The sequence below is a fragment of the Mustela erminea genome, chromosome X, assembly GCF_009829155.1.
Source record: "Mustela erminea isolate mMusErm1 chromosome X, mMusErm1.Pri, whole genome shotgun sequence".
NCBI classification, from domain to species: Eukaryota; Metazoa; Chordata; class Mammalia; order Carnivora; family Mustelidae; genus Mustela; species Mustela erminea.
This window is the reverse complement of record NC_045635.1, coordinates 6,194,608-6,211,183: the sequence shown is the minus strand read 5'-3', so window position 1 is coordinate 6,211,183 and position 16,576 is coordinate 6,194,608. Positions and strand designations below refer to the sequence as shown.

Here is a 16,576-nt window from a genome sequence, read left to right as displayed (position 1 = left end):
GTAAGCACGCGCACGCTCTCTCAAATAAATCTTAAACAAAAAAAAGAAAGAAAATCACTTAGGAGGTGAATAGGAATGGGACGTTGGAGAATGCGTCTTAACAGAGTTTGGGCTTGTGCACCAAGGAAGTGTTTTCACATTCAAAACAGTCCTACCCTCTGAAGGTTGGGTGGGGGGAGAGGGTGTGCAAGACACAAAAAACAGAAGGGAAAGGGAAAAATCAGCGTGCGATAAAGACAAAGCCAGTTTGGCAGAATGCTAACAAGCCACGAAAGCATTTATTGATTTTTCTGTGGGCTCAAAATTTTTAAACTATCAAGTCAGAAGCACAAAAAATGCATAAACTTTGGGTGCAGCCAAGCTACTCTGTTCTCTGCCACCAGCTCCGCTTGGCTACTACTTGTCTTCGACAAAACACCTCACTCAGTCTTCATACAGAAATAGTTCAAAATGCTCTTGTTTAGCAAAACGAAACAAACCCACCGAGCCTGCATCTGTGCTGACCTTGAGGCGGAGAGCCCACCGCACACTAACAAGTCCGTCTGGACCTTCCCCGCCCAGGGCTGGACGGGATGACCGCCCTCCCCTTCGCAGACTCAGGAAAGCCGGGCATTGTGCGGTCGACCTCGAGAGAATCCAAATAAAAACCGGGCCCGAGCTTCCACGCACAGAACCCGTTCCACAAGCTGCCCAACTACGCCGCCTCGGCAGAGAGCATCACAGATCCCATGGCGGGAGCGTGGGGCCTGTGACAGTCACACTGAGGGGCTCTTGGCTGAGCAAGTTCCTAACGATGAGCAGGAGTTTGGAATATCACACAGTGAGTCACAACAGCCTTCACGAGCATCCGTTACACTAGGTGGTGGTACCCATGTGAGTCATAAGGAGCACATTTGTCTCCGTCCTCGCCAGGATCTACGTGCAGGGGTTGGGGGCGGCGGGGGCGGGATGGTGGTCTGGATTTTCACTGTTGTTTTTAAAAACAACAGGTTACCTTTTAAACCTCAGTGAAGTCTGCAGAGAAACTTTCTGTCTCTAGCTATTCGTAGTCAAGGTCAGTGACCTGCTCCTTAGCAAAGCCTTCACCGCTGGGCTGTCCTGGAAGCCACGTCAAGAGTGACTACCTGCTATTTCCCCCGTGAGGAGAGCACTTCCTCAAGGGAAACCCCACTTAACACCTCGGAGTTGTGCGAGACCCACAGCCCGGACAGAAGACACGGCTTTTGTACTGAACGCTACCCAGCCCACTCACCCACCCTCGCACCCTGCAAGCCTCGGGCTTACTGAAAGTGCCATTTCCCATTGCATGAACCACAAAGCTTCCACGAGAGCTCCCGTGGGGGCAGGGAGAGCTCATTCCGAGGCTGTGCACTCCCGTGGCTTTCCTCCCGCCGTCTTCACCCTCATGGGGCACTTGTGCTGTTCGTGCAACCCTACGTTTCGCTCAACTAGATTTCCCTTCTCAGGCTTCGCCTTCAAGGGGCTGGATGTCCCCCCAAGTACTTGGTTAAATGAGCGAGCACTTCAAGGACCTTTTAGCTTGATGTTAGGAGGTCAAAAGCCGTTCCTCGGCTGTAACAGAGGAGACCATGAGGCCATCAGTCTGAGCTATACTGGAATGTTACGTCTCTGTGGGACTCCTGTCTCCCCACTGCTACATACTACACCTGGCACCTGGAAGACCTCAGCCTCAGGTAAGTTCCGTCAAATAGGCCATTCAGAAATATTGCCCTTTAGACTTCAAGATCAAAAGCTTCTGCACAGCCAAGGAAACCGTCAACAAAACTAAACGGCAACACATCGAATGACAGAAATTATTTGCAAGTGACAGTACAGACAAAGAGCTGGTATCCAGGACCTAGGAAGAACTTACCAAACTCAATAGCCAAAATACAAATAGTCCAGTCAAGAAATGGGCAGAGGACATGAACAGACATTTCTGCAAAGAAGACATCCAGATGGCCAACAGACACATGAAAACGTGCTCCACATCACTCGGCATCAGGGAAATACAAATCAAAACCAGTTTTGATCAAAACCACCTCACACCAGTCAGAATGGCTAAAATCAACAAGTCAGGAAACAACAAATGCTGGCGAGGATGCGGAGAAAGGGGAACCTCCTCCACTGTTGGTGGGAATGCAAGCTGGCGCAGCCACTCTGGAAAAGAGTATGGAGGTTCCTCGAGACGCTAAACACAAGAGCTACCCTCCGACCCAGCGATTGCACTCTTGGGTATTTACCCCAAGGATACAGAAGCAGGGAAAAGAAGGCCATATGCACCCGCGTTCGTAGCAGCAATGTCGACAACAGCTGCACTGCGGAAGGAGCCGAGATGCCCTTCAAACAGGTTAACGGGTAAAGAAGATGTGGTCCGTCTGCAGAACGGAGTATCACTCAGCCATCAGAAAGGATGAATATTTACCACTTACATCAACGCGGAAAGGGCTGGAGAATACTATGCTTAAGTGAAAGAAGTCCGAGGGAGAAACGTACCACATGGTCGCACTCATACGGGGAACATAACGCACGGAGGACCTCAGGGGAGGGGAGGGAAGACTGAACGCCAAGTCCTCAGAGAGGGAGACAAACCGCGAGAGACCCTGAACGGGAGGAAAGAAACAGAAGGGTGCAGGAGGGGGTGGGGTCACAGGGGCGACGGGCATTAAGGAGGGCACCTGACGGGATGAGCCCTGCCTGTTACATACAAGTGACAGATGACGGAGCACTGGGTCTGAGGCTAAGGTACCACGTGTTGCCTAACTGAATTCACATTTAAGGGGAAAAAAAAAAGTGAAACAACAAAACAGAAACTTGCCCTTCGTAAGCACGGACACCCCGGGAGAGTCGCTAGGGCTCCGGGGCAACATGGCGGAGGCAAGGCCCAGAGGCGGGCGGCACGTGTGCACACCTCGGGTCCCCTCCTCCCTGCCGGCCTCCAGGGGTTTGCTCTCCGTCAACAGAGGTCTGACTCGCCCACCAGAGCCACGGTGCAAGCAGGTAGGTGGGAGGACAGCAGGAGGAGTGGGAAGACAGAGGAGCCAAGCCCGAGCTCTTACTCAAAACCAGGAAGACGCGGCCACAGGCACCCAGCACAGCTGCCGCCCTCAGAAGGGAGACACTCTGGGGTTTCCATGCGGCCGAGATGGTAAGGCAGAGGGCCACCGCGCCCGGATCCCAGAACCCCCTTCCAGCCAGCCTGCTCACTTCCTGCCCCTCCCCCACCCCCACGACAGCCGCACACACTCCCACGAGCACCCAGGAGCGTCAGCAAGGCAAGCCCAGGGAGGCAATGGGGACGACCCACGGGCACTTTCGACCAGAACCGTCAGGTACGGACTCGGGTCCCCGGGTCACCAGGGCTGCTAACGTCATGACTCCCCAACCGCACTCCTATCCTGCCCCTCAGATGGCATGAAAACAAAACCTGTCGCGCCCATCGCACAAGGCCGCGTGCAGAGCAGGGGAGATGCAGCCGTGAGAACTGCAAAACACAAACACTGATGGGCGACCAGGACCTGGGAGACAGGCCGAGGGCAGGCACCGCACTCCTTTTGGGACTACACAGCGCAGCCGTCACGGCACAGGGTGAGTGACAGCTGCTGAGGACACCACAGTTTTGGGGGGAAGATCCCACTTACGACGTCCCTGCGACCTTGGACTCCTCCAAACACCGAAGACACAGAGTCGCGTGCAACCCCATTCCGATTCCAGCACATCCCCTACAGTCCAGCACAGCGAACACTGATGAGCTTTTAACCGCCCCTCGTCTGTCCCGCTTCCTACTCGTACCCCCATTTCTTTATGGGGGAGCGCCTTTCCTTCTCCATGTGGCAGGCACCCCTGAGAACAGAGGGGAACGGACGTTGCACTAAGGAAGTCCCAGCCCGTCTTGCTCTCGCCTCTTCCAAGGTCTTAGGAACAAAGTGTTTACAAGTTCCCTTGACTATAAAAATTTGCAAAAGCCATTGAAAATGACAGCAGTCCGCAGTTAAGTCCACTTCCTCCACTGTCTACCCCACAGAAGGGGACAAAGGGGAAACAGAGCTGTCGCGACGCACTCTGTTCTGGCTTCGAGGGGTTCAGCGACGCAATCCCGAGCACCCCGTATAGCTGTGTCATCACGAGCTGTGTGGGCCCAGGAACGCCTTCCAGGAACGCTCCTGTCCAGGACATACCACCCAAGGTCAGGACGCCATGGCCGGTGCCAGACGGCACACCGGGATACGAGCCACGTGAGGGCGGAGGACAATGATGGTGAGTGATGATGGGAGCCAGAAGCCAGGGTGTGGAAAAGCCTCCCCGGAAGTTTTATCAGCTCCTAAAGCATTCGTCAAGTTTCACCATTTGTCAAATAAAATACGAGGGGTTCTCCAAGATGTAACAAGCCCGCAGTCCACATGCCATTCCCCGTAACAGGTTGCAAAGCACCCCAACTACGGCAAGAAGAGGACGCCAGGCCCCGGGGAACCCTGGATGACCCATTTCCTCCACAGGAAATGACCTCACAAAACCTCCGTCACAGACACGGGTGACCGAAGAAGAACGGCTTACGGAAAGGGAAAAACCATGGGGGCATGCCGGGCAGTTCTTTCCTTCACAAATGTTATTCTCCCAGAGTGTGAGGCTGGTGCTGATACATGCTTACTTTTTTAAAAAATTAATTTATGTCAGAGGGAGAGAGAGAGACTGTGAGCATGCAGCTGGGGAAGGACAGAGAGAGAGGCAGCCAATCCCCAGGCAGACTCCCCACCGAGCAAGGAGCGCGACACAGGGTCGAGCCCACAACCGACGGGGCCGCCCAGGCACCCGGCTGATAGCCGCTAACTGTAGAGGTTACAGCTAGCTGCTCCCTCAACCTGGAAACAGACACCCAGTGAGCAAACACACAGCCGGTGAGGCCGTTCCCACGGGGAAGACACTGCGCACAGTGACCAGACTCCTCTCTCGTTGGCCCCCGCTCCGGCGCACAGGAGGGCGCGTGAGTTCGGTTCAGCCCAGGGGCCACGCGCACCCGTCCCGCGCACACACACGTCTGCGCCCACTCTGAATCTGCAGGGACGGACACGAGGGCAGAGACGTCTCTGGCATTTCCTTCGGGGTCTCGATCACACCACAGTGATGGGATCCCGGCCACGCTCTTCCTGCCACAGTGACCGCTGCTGCGCGACCTGCTTCCTGCTTCCCTGATTCCTGCTGCTCCCCAGCTTCCGTCCGTTCCACCGAGCTCTGTCAGCTCAAGTCAGCCAGAAACTGCTTCTGATTACAACCAAGAACCTGGGGCGCCTGGGGGGCTCCGTGGGTGAAGCGACTGCCCTCGGTGCAAGTCATGATCCCGGGGTCCTAGGATGGAGCCCCGCATCGGGCTCTCTGCTCCGCGGAGAGCCTGCTTCTCCCTCTGCCCCTCCCCCAGCGTACATGCAGGCACATGCGCTCGCTCGCTCTCAGAAGTAAGTAAAAATTACAAAAATAAAGACATTCTGATGCACCAAGAAAAGAATTATAAATAAGTAACTGAATTGGGGGAAAAAAACAAACACCAAGAACCCTAACGGACACTCACCTGATCTACACCGGGATGAGCGTCTACTGGTAAATCAAAGTGTCCGAGACGTGTGTGCGCACACGCACGTCACCGTACCTACAGCTTGTCTTCTGTTTCAGAACCTAGCTGTGCAGAATGTCTATGTGCACACACGTGTAACCTAGCTGTGCACAATGTCTATGTGCACATGTACGTGCACACGCACACGCACACACACACACGTGCCTCTAACGGCCCATGAAACACCTGGAAAAATGCCCACCAGACCATCCACCGTGGTCACTCTGCCAGCGAAGAGAGAGAGGAGGCCCGTACTTTCTCATACCCTCGCTACTCTTGTCAAGAATTTTCTACGACCTAAACAGCATGTACTACCACAAAAATAAACGCACGCACAGCTAAACGGAGGCGCAGACCCAGAGAACAAACGCTCACCCGTGAAGAAATGCCGCCCTCACCTTCTGGGCTTGTCCTCCCTTCCTCCTAAGGCAAGGGTCCCGCACAATACGGACCCCTGGGCGCCTCTCCATCCGTGGGCCGCATGCGAGCTCCTCGCCAACAAGCAAAGCGGCAGAAATCTGGTTCTCTCACCAGAGAACGAGAACTGAATCGCCAACTCCAGTCCCAGGAGCTCGAGCCGGACACCCCGACTTTCCCACATGAGGTGCTCCACATCTCATGTCTGAAGAACCCACGCATGGACGGGTTGCACCACCCCGGCCTTCTGATCGTTTGTTTCCACAATATTGAGCTAATGCACTTAATTACGGTTAAATCCCACCAAACACATTTTTGCTTTTGTTTGGTTTTGCTTTGTTCTCCTGTCGCCTGCTTCCCAAGCTCCTTCTTTACGAGGGTGAAGGGAATGCCCTTTGTTTGCCGCGAGCGCCTATAGCAACAAGTCCATTCTGCCTTTAGTGGGACTAGGAAGAAAAAGCAACATTAGAAACTGGGAAAAGACTAATGCCCCACTCACAATGAATTCAACGGGTAGAAAAAGCACGTGATGTCCTTTAAAGCACAATGAGAGAGGCCTACAGAGGCGGCGGCGAAGAGCAACTTTCCCTGGGGCTCGACACTACGTCGCAGGATTTCCCACGAACACCCAAGTGCCCGTGAACGCAGGAGCATATCCATCCCAACTTCGTCCTGATTAAAAACTGTGAGAAAAACAACACGGCTTAGTCCATTAACTGAGACTCTGATTAACTCGGTCTTGGATGGTTTAATATGAAACAGTTTGCTGTTTCTAGAAGAGCACGTCTTTGAAAGGAACAGAAATCGCCTCCGGTGTCACTTCCCTCCGTGGCTCCAAGCGTCTCTGAATGAGCCCAAGTGTCGCAGTCTGACCACCGTGAAAGGTTCGCTGCACTCCCGAGGACGAAGGCAGCAGGAAGATTTCCACCTCCGAGGCGAGAAGAGGCCAGCGCCACAGCTGGGCCTCCCCGGCTCACCCCTGCCCTCTGGCTCGCGTCCACCCCCCAGAGGACGGCGTCTCTCCCGCCCAGAGAACAAATTCCAACGTGGCCCGAGGGCATCAGGAAGCCTGGCTGGCAGGACCTGGCAGGCTCCGGCACGCCTCGCTCCCAGGACCCCGGGGCCACCCAGGTCAGCTCCAGTACGGTGCACTCCGGCCTGGCTCTCGCTCGTGCTCGTCCGCCCCACACCCCCGGCCCTGTGGACCCCACGCCCTGCCTGGCACCGAGCACGTGCCCAGCGTTGCTCTGACACAGTGAAGAGGATGATGAGCTACCATGACCTCTGCCGGGAAGGTCACCAGGACATGTCCGTGCATTAAACAAGTACACGTGTGCCCAGACACTCCTTTTCATCACCAAACAAAACTGACCTTTCCTCCTGGCAGCCACTGGAACACACACCGCAGGAGAGAAGTCAGAGAGGTCACTGCATGCTCCGGGTCTCTCGGCCCCTTGACCCTCACCAATCAGCCACTCCTCGAGAGTCCTGGTGCCTGAGCACCGTGTTCCCCTGCGACTCTGGCTGAACCGGCGCCACTGTCCTGGCCTTGGCCTGGGGCCAAGGGCAGGTGTCCTGGCCCTGCTTCTCGCCACGCCATGCGACCTTTCCCCACCATCTTTACTGCGGGCCAGTCCTGCAGATCTCTGGCTCACTGGCGGAAAATAAAGGCACTCTGGGCTCTGCACAAGAGACACCCCGCAAACAGAAAAACACAAACACAAATACCGTCCCGGAAACGGATACGAGACACAGAACTGGAGCCTCCCTCCCATCAACACTTTGCTGCAAGCAAAGTTACAAAAACCAGGCTGAAATGATCACAACCGAGAGAGCAGCACGAATGCCGGCCCGACCTTTGAGGGAGGGAAAACCAACAACAAGAAACCAGACAGATTAAGTCTCAGCCCCAGTCTCCATGAATCATTACGTTGCAACCATTAATGGGACTGCCGGACATCAAACAGCGCAAACATCCCCAGCGGGGAACAGTTAATGAAGTCCTCGAGTCTGCATCCTGTGCCCTCCATGGGCCCCAACGCCTGTGACCCTGAACTCAGACACAGTAACCACCTCCAAACGGCATCTTTTGGGCTTGGTCCTGGTCACAGAGAATCACGTTCCTTCCCAAGCCTCCAATGCTCAACGTCCCCCCATGCCACCCACGTCTCCCATTGGCCTCACGAACTGCCACCGGCCTCTGGAAACCAACGTCAACTCCAAGCATATGTACACCCGTGTTCACGCCGCAGCATTACTCACAGCGGCGGAAAGCTGCAAAGAACCCAAGTGTGCGTCGAGGGATGAGTGGAGACCACGCGGCAGATACACTCAGCAGAATATCACGCGTCCGCAAAGAGCAAGAAATTTCGACACCCGCTCCAACACAGCACGGGGACAAACCGGGCACCAGTGCACGGCTCCCCTCCCAGAAGCCGCCCCGAGCCGTCAGTCAGGGACAGACGGAGAGATGACCGGGGCTGGCGGAGGCAGAGCAGGGACAGGTTTCAGTGTGGAAAGAGGAGAAAGTTCCAGAGGCGGATGATGGGGAGGGTTGCACAGCACTGTGAGGGCACCTAAGCCGCAGAACTCTGACGATGTAAAAGGGTTGAAAAGATAAATTGTTACCTGTATATATTTTAGAACAATGAAAAAAAAAGGTGAAGAAAATCTAAAACTCGGTTCTTCCATCCCCCGTGCCGTACCGATCTCAAGTGTTTACCGGCCACACGTGAGGCCCACCGTGCTGGGTAGCACAGAAGGTCCCTACAGAAAGTCCCATCAGACAGCGCTGGCCTGGCGGCAGTTCACGGAGTTGCCCGCAGCTAACGAACGGGGCCGAGAGGCACAACTGAAAGGTCCAGTGCCCGTGCCCAACTGGCCGATGCAGCTGTCCAGCACTCACTCGTCCGCTCCGCAATATTCCCCAACACCACTCGTCCCCGTGCCGGCACCGGCTGCCAGCGAGACCCTCGGAGCGGAACATCCGCAGGACGGTGCCGACGAACAGCACGGCGCACAACACCCCACCCGCAGAGTCCAAACGCCGCGTGTCCCTGGATTCTGCCCTAGACGGCCCCAGCTCCAGCATGTTCTGCCCTGCTCACGGGCGACCCCACACCCAGCGCGAACCCTCCGGACCCGTCTCTCCTCTCCTGTCTTCCACCGACGGGCTCGTTTCCGACGCCCGTTTTCCTTCTCATCACCTCGAAGGAGGAACGAGCATGGTTCCCTTCCCGAAGTCAATCTCGCCGACACCCTTCCTCGGTCCCGTCCTCTCCCCCGCGCGTGCCGGGCTCTGCGTCCGGCGGCCCGTCCTCCCCCTCTCGCCTCTCCGCGCCTGTAACCCGAGCATCCTCGCTCTGCAAACAGGCTCAGCTTCCTCTTACCGAAGGGAAAAAATGGGTTTTTAGGTTGTCCTCTGCTTCATAATCCACCGAGGGCCGGCAGGCTGCGTCAGTTAGGGACGGACTGTAAACACCGCGGACTCGGCCGATCACACCGGTCCACGTCGTGCGCTGCCACCGACCGCTGCAACTCTTCCAAGACTAAAAACCGCGCTTAGCTCTTAGCGTACGAGAACAGGCCACAGGCTCCGTCTAATCATGTGCGAACTCTAACGGGCATGTCCCTCTCCGATGGTTCCTTCTCGGGTGTAATTTCTGACGTGTTCCTCCCCATCCAAGAAAAACCTCGGTGGTCTCCCCTCTCGTCACCGAGCACGTTCTGTCCTCCAAGGGCAGCCCTTCGAGACCTCGGCTGGCCCTGAGCGTCCCAGCTCCCGGTTCACCTTCCAACGTGTCTCAGCACTGCCCCGTAACAGCCCACTGTGTGCTCTGTCGTGCCTCATTCACGCCGACGAGTCACCTGGGAAAGCTGCTGGCCCTCACGCTCCGGCTCCAAGTGTACACGCGACCTCCCTCCGTGACCACCAGCTTCCCAGAAATCTCCATGTCCCGCTCAAGCGACCGTCCTATGCTCCCACAGACCCAAGTTTCCGTCGTGTGGCGTGGCATCGCCCCAGAGCTACCTTTTCCTGATACACCAGACTCTCGACAAGCGTTTCTTAAGGAAGTGGCCCGTGTCTTTTAAGATCGCATCAGGAGCAACACTGCAGAGGTGTCCTCATGTCCTCACCCTGATCCCCGCTAACCACCACCAAATCAGGTTCGCATAAGCCCACGCGGGACCGGCGAGTGCAAGAACCAGGTTCATTTCTCATGCCTGCCAAGGCTGTCTCAGGAATGCCTGGCTAGTCATCGTCAGACTCACCTCTTTGGACTGGATGCTTCTGTCCCCTCAAGTTTCGTACGCTGAAACCGGACACTCAGTGTAATGGCACCAGGCGTGGGGCCTCTGAGAGAAACTCAGTTAATGAGGCGGAGCCCTCAGAACGGCACCAGCGCCTGTACAAAAGGCTCCCCAGAGTGCTCCCTTGCCCCTGCCGCCGCATGAGGGCTCAAGCAGAAGACGGTGGTCTGTGACCCAGGAAGCCGGATCAGCGGACCCCGAAATCTGCCTGGGCCACGACACTGGGCGTCCGGACTCCAAAAATGGGAGAAAGTACGTTCTCTTGCTCCTAAGTCCTCCCCCACCCTCTGCCAGTTTCTGGTTCTTCGTCTCAGCTGCCCAAACCCCTGAAGACGACGGCTCCTAAAGACTCCGAACGCCTCGGTATGTGGGGACTCGTCACGGGCCGCCCCCACTGACAAAACATCAGGGATGAAGGATCCTCGACAGAGCCGCAGCGTTTCGTGATGCAGCCATGGACCATAGTCCCGTCCATGTCACCTGTGCACGCATTCAACGACCTAGCAGGTGCCCGCTCTGTGCCGACACAGCACGGGGAGGCACCGGCCGGGGGAACCGAATGCACTGGTAACGCCGAGTTCTTCCAGACACGCCAGCAGCAGTGCCAGGATGTTCCTGTCATGGGCACACGCAGACTTGTCCGGACAGCAGCTGCCTCCGGGGGAGCGACCGAGATCCCTCGGGCACCCCCACCCCCAACATCTGCGCACTGCCTGATGTAAGAGCTTGGTAAACGTCAGCTCCTGGAACCAGGTTCTGAACGATCACGTGAAAGGTCGCTGGTGACTCTGAAAGGAATTAGTGGACTGACCTCTCAGTAATAGTGTCAAGACCCAAAGAGAAACAACCGTTAACTTATAGTCTCGAAACTGTTCTGGAAATATTCAAAATAACACAAAATCTTTGCAGAACAGTCTCTGCACATCAGTTTCCATTTGCGGACGTACACGGCTCTCATCCGGCCACCAGAAGAGAAAGTTAAAGCCACTGCTTCAAGCCAACGGCGAGAACATGCCGTCTCTGTCACCAGAATTCAGTCAGGAGTCGCTGACCTCCACGTCCCATCACTGTTAGCGCGGGTCCCTTTCTGGGGAGGTTGGATGCTCCGCCGCGGCGGGCCACTCATCACGACGACAGACGCGCCCTCACCTTACGAGGATTCACAGTGCTCGGATTGGACGGCGGAGCTCAGGAAGCTGCCGGCCGCCACGTACGGGCACATTCACGGAAGCTCCCCGTGATCGCAACCTGCACATACGACATGCAACTTACGTAGCTTCACAGGGCACTGCCGCCCGACGCAGCTGCTCCGGGCCAACGCCCAGCCAAACACAAACCAAACACAAAACTACGCCCACGGTGCGACAGCTTCACAGGCCACCTCACCATCGGCACCGTAACACCTGCTGACAAGCTGCCTGAAAAACAAGAAGGTGTGGGCTTCCGTCCTCACAGGACAGAAGAATCCCACGACCTGTGTGCCCCAGTCACCAGTGTGTAACAGCAAGATGCGACCGTGTGTTAGTGGCGGGACGCGGGAGCCAGCAGCGCCCACGCTGCCCACGTCCAGCCGATCCCTTTCTAGCCACTGCACGGCAAGAGCGACGCTCGGAGGAGAGCCCGGGGGACACGTGGTGTGGCCTTCAACGCCCACGCATCCCCCCCACTCCCCGGATCTCGGTCGCGGAGACGCTCCCACCACCGTGTCCAGGGGGCCTCGGACTACATCACGATGACCCTCCGCGGCCCGCGATACCGCTCCGGACACATTCCCTCACAGTAACCGGCACAGAGGCGCTCCCGGACACAGAGCGGCAGAGGCGAGCTATTTGCAGGCCAACAGAATTCACGAAGTGCGTGACACCAGACACAAAACACGGCCTCACACACGTCGCATACAAAGAACACCGTCCTGCACTATTAATTCTCACGAGACGTCAGACCGAGTCACACCACTGGGGCAAAATCAAACAATGCACGGTCACTTTCCCAAAACCGGAACCATTTCTCAGAGCTGCATGCCGTGTCTCTCCGCGTCCGTGGGACTCCCGTGGGAGGGCCCTGGTGGCTTAAATACCCACAGACCTCGCGGCGATCAGGTGCACGGGGCAGCCCTGAGGCTGCCTGCACCCGTGGGGAACGCACACTTCTTTCTCACGCCCGGAGGCACACGTGCACGTCTCTGAGCCCGTTCCCGGGAGGGCAGGTCGTGTAAACCCTTCGCCTGCCCCCTGCGCTCTCAGAACAGAACAGAGCTCCACCAGCGCGGGGCGACCCCACTTCCTCACAGAGGACTGGGAGCCTCCTCCGTCTCCTGGAGACGAACAGAACCAGCGCGGCTCACACGGGCACGGCACGCCAAGCAAAGCCCTTTCGCGAGCGGTGGCCCTACAGCGCCGGAGACAACGAGGGTTCCGGAGGTCCCGCAGCCGGGAGCAGGGCTAAGAAGTCAAGGGCGACGCTGTGTGGAGGCGCGTCAGCATCAATACTGAGGTGAGGAAGGACACAAACTCGTGCCCCGCCTCTGGAAAAGGGAGTCCCAGAAACCGGGAACGACAGCGCGCAAGCAAGCGCCCGACCTCTGCCGAGCACGGAGCATGAAGCAGCTTAAAATGCTCCAAGAAGTGCTGTGAAGGCAGGAACCGGGGACCCTACTCAGGGACGGCCGCTGGAGTCACGCGCAACATGGACTCCGGGTATCACGCCGCCGCATTGATGTTAGCGACAAAGGAGAGAAGAAAAAAAAAGCAAAACAAACAAAAACATCAGAATGTTAAAAACCACTGAGTCGTGCACTTTAGATGAACGGACTGCACGGTCCACGACCCCCACCTCAAAGATGTGTTTCTTTCAAAGCCCAGAAGAGCTAAGAGTAAGTGCATGTCACTGTGTGTGACTCACGCTGCAGCGTGACCCGCACTGAAACCAACACCGTTTTGCACAAAGCACGTAAGGAACCTGTGTGATAACATGTGGCCAGTAAGTAACTGTCCTCTGATTAACAAGAAATGTAAAAGATTTTAAACGAGAGAAGCATGACCCCATGAGGCGCGTGGGACGACCTGAGGACAATGACTTCACAGACTTTGGTTCTGCTACGGAATACCTACCGTCAGCACAAAAAACACCAACTGTCACCCGCCATGTCTGCCTCGGCGTCTCCCAGGCCAGTGTTGAGCTCAACGAGACAGCTGAGCAGAAAAGAGAGTCTGAGAAACCCCGGCGCCAGCCAACAGGCTCCCGCCCGGCTCCTCCTCTCACCTCCCCGAGACTCACTGCCGGCAGCCACCGCAGTCCCCTGGCCCAGCCACACACTCCCTCCACGTCCCCAGCATCGGCATGTCGGCACTCAGAACACCCGACCTGACCCGCTGGGTGCTTCTCCTGTCAAATCAGGCCCAGTAGGACACCCACCAGCAGAGCCAGCGTCCCGATCCGAACCTCTGCCTCCGTCATCCTTCTGGCCTGCTGACTCTGCATCCCTGACCTTCACAGCTCCAAACTATCATGTAAAAACCAAACTGTCTTGTTTGGGTCTTTGGGTCTTCTGTGTGCGAGACTGTCGTGTTTGCCTTAAAAATCACCCTGACCAGGGGGTGCCTGGGTGGTTCACTGGGTTAAGCCTCTTCGTTCGGCTCAGGTCATGATCTCGGAGTCCTGGGATTGAGCCCCACATCAGGCTGTCTGCTCAGCAGGGAGCCTGCTTCTTCCTCTCTCTCTCTCTGCCTACTCGTGATTTAAATAAAAATTAAAAAAAAAAAAAAAATCACTCTGACCTTAAGGTCTCCCCTCCCCCGAATAACTGGTTAGAAGGTTTACAGAGGATCCCAGACAATCGGAGGATTGATTCTCCTTGCGGTCAGAATGTGAAAGCAGCATTTTCTCAACATCTGAAAAAGGAGAAGTGTGTTATTTCACTGAAGATTTTCACTCAGAAGGAAACGAAAGGTCCCGAAAGCTGCCCTCCTAGCGCATTTCCCTCATATACGAACACCTCTGAGCTGTAGTGTTTCTGTCCCTAGAATTCGATTTGTACACACTTAAGGACCAGAGGGAAAGGTTTTCGAAACGCCGATGGGGAGAGGAAAGAAGGCAGGATGATGAAAGCAGGGAAGTAGGAAGACCACCCCAAAGGCTGCGGAACAGAGACTCATGTATTCTACGTGACTGTTAGGCGTTTTACGCTGTGAGGAGCCGCCCGTGTCCCCTCCACTGCGGACATGAATACCTGACCCCCAGGACCTCAGAGTGCGAGCGTACTTAGAAACGGAGCCGTCAAGAGGGTAATTACGTTTAAAAGGAGGTCATCGGGGGTAGGTCCTAACCCAGCAGGACAGGTGTCTTCGTTAAGAGGAGACTAGGACACACAAACGGAGAGAAGACACACCACCAAGGAGACTGGCTTCAGCAGAAAGCGCCACCACCACCACCATCCCTGCTAACTCCTGGGTCCCAGACTCCCAGCCTCCACGGCCACCAGAAATAAAGGTCTGCTTGGCCCCGCAGGCTGTGGCACTCCCTCACGGCACCCCAAGCCGGCTACCGCACGCTCTGCCACGTTCTGTGCCTGGCCCAGGATGGGACGTGGGCATCCTCCTCTCTCCCGTTCCTGAGCCAGAAAAGCGGAAGGCAAGGAGGCTCCTGCTCAATCCTGCCTCCTCCCCTCAGAGCCTCTGTGCCCTGTTAAATGAGAAAAATGAATGTGTTTGGCCACAGCGCCTCTTCTTTCTGCGGGTCTGTTTCCACGTGCATGAGGGCACCCTGCAGCACAAGCTCTGTGGGATGTCCTGAGTGAACACGCAGCTCCCCACGAAACCCTCCTACGCCGCAAGCGTTCGGTAAACGCGATCATTTTTTAAACTGGGGGCGGGGGGGTGCCCCTAGGCCAATTAACCTGCCCCTATCGAAGTAGGGATCGGGAACCCGTGGCTCTGTAAAGCTCCTAAGAAACTCCGGCCAGCAGCCTGGTGGAGAAGTGAACGCAGAGAGCCGTGTGCTCCCTGTAGCAAAGACAGGAGAGTTACGCGCCCGTCAGGTCCTGCCCTTTAACTGCTGGGGGGGCGACAGGTGGGCGTGCTGATGGAGAGGCCTACAGGGGCAGAGGAGCACGGTCAAGACCCAGAACCCCACTGAGGCCCAGAGCCTTGCATCCTGACCATCCGCACGCACGCTTGCGAAATCCAAGCTGCTACTACGCCCACGTCAGTGGCACAGGCTACAGGCCTTGCTGTTCTAGCAGGGCACAGAAGGGAAGGGAACAGAGAACCCATCAGGTGTGCTGGGCCTACAGAATGCCCCACAGACGTTTGAGGACAGCAGGGAACACGGCCGCACGCCCTGCAAGGAGTCGAAGATTCTGAGAAAAGGACACACATCTGCACTCAGGGCACGGCGCCGGCTCAGACGTGGGGATCCACGGACCTGGCTCCGGACGTGGGGGAAGACCGGGGAAAGGGATGTCTGGCTGCCTCAGCAGGACACTGACCCATCGTGGCTCTCCTGTACCTCACGTCCTCTGTGCTAACATGGGGACACGTCCCCACACAAACAGCCATCGCTGTTTCAGGATTCCCTGCCGCTGACCTGGGACCACCTGACGAACAGCCCCGGGGAAACGCTTTCATCTGGAGTGACCTTCAGATCCTCACGTGGGCTCCTCCGCTCCGGAAAGAGAGCCCGTTCTCACCGAACACATCCAAAGTTGTCACGGAAGAGGGGAGTTACAGCAAAAGGTAAACCGTGTCATTCAAACTTTGGGGGAAAAAAACTGGAAATGTCTTCTTCCTGTTACATTTTAATATTCCACAGGTTCAAGTCAATCCAGACAAGTGACAATTTACAATGGAAAGACAAATACAATTCCTTCACGTTGACAGGCCGAAAGCATTTTCTCACCTCATTTTGAAGAAGAAATGTAAATATTTTTGAAGAGGCAAGAAAAAAAATTTAAAAAGAAACACGCAGGGGCGCCTGGGTGGCTCAGTGGGTTAAAGCCTCTGCCTTCAGCTCAGGTCATGATCCTGGGATCGCATCCCGCATTGGGCTCTCTGCTCAGCGGGGAGCCTGCTTCCTCTTCTCTCTCTGCCTGCCTCTCTGCCTACTTGTGATCTCTGTCTGTCAAATAAATAAATAAAATCTTTAAAAAAAAAAAAAAAGAAACACGCAGTAGTTTCAAAAAGAGAACCCAGTTTTTACGCATTCAGGCTGTGGACAATGTAAGAACATAAGAATGTGTGATGTGGT

At 56.0% G+C, this 16,576-nt stretch overlaps 2 protein-coding genes across 3 annotated transcripts in view; both read right to left on the bottom strand.

Moving 5' to 3' along the window:
• The window catches only part of TBL1X (transducin beta like 1 X-linked), a 200,614-nt gene that overhangs the window by 144,226 nt on the left and 39,812 nt on the right, over positions 1 to 16,576 (bottom strand). The gene's annotated exons all lie outside the window — the stretch shown is intronic.
• LOC116583712 lies at positions 5,496 to 16,291 on the bottom strand. Its single transcript, XM_032331844.1, has 2 exons — positions 14,110 to 16,291; positions 5,496 to 13,524 (listed from the first exon to the last, which is right to left on the bottom strand). The coding sequence occupies exon 2, from the start codon at positions 7,795 to 7,797 to the stop codon at positions 6,751 to 6,753; it is 1,047 nt and encodes a 348-aa protein (XP_032187735.1). The 5' UTR covers positions 7,798 to 13,524; positions 14,110 to 16,291; the 3' UTR covers positions 5,496 to 6,750.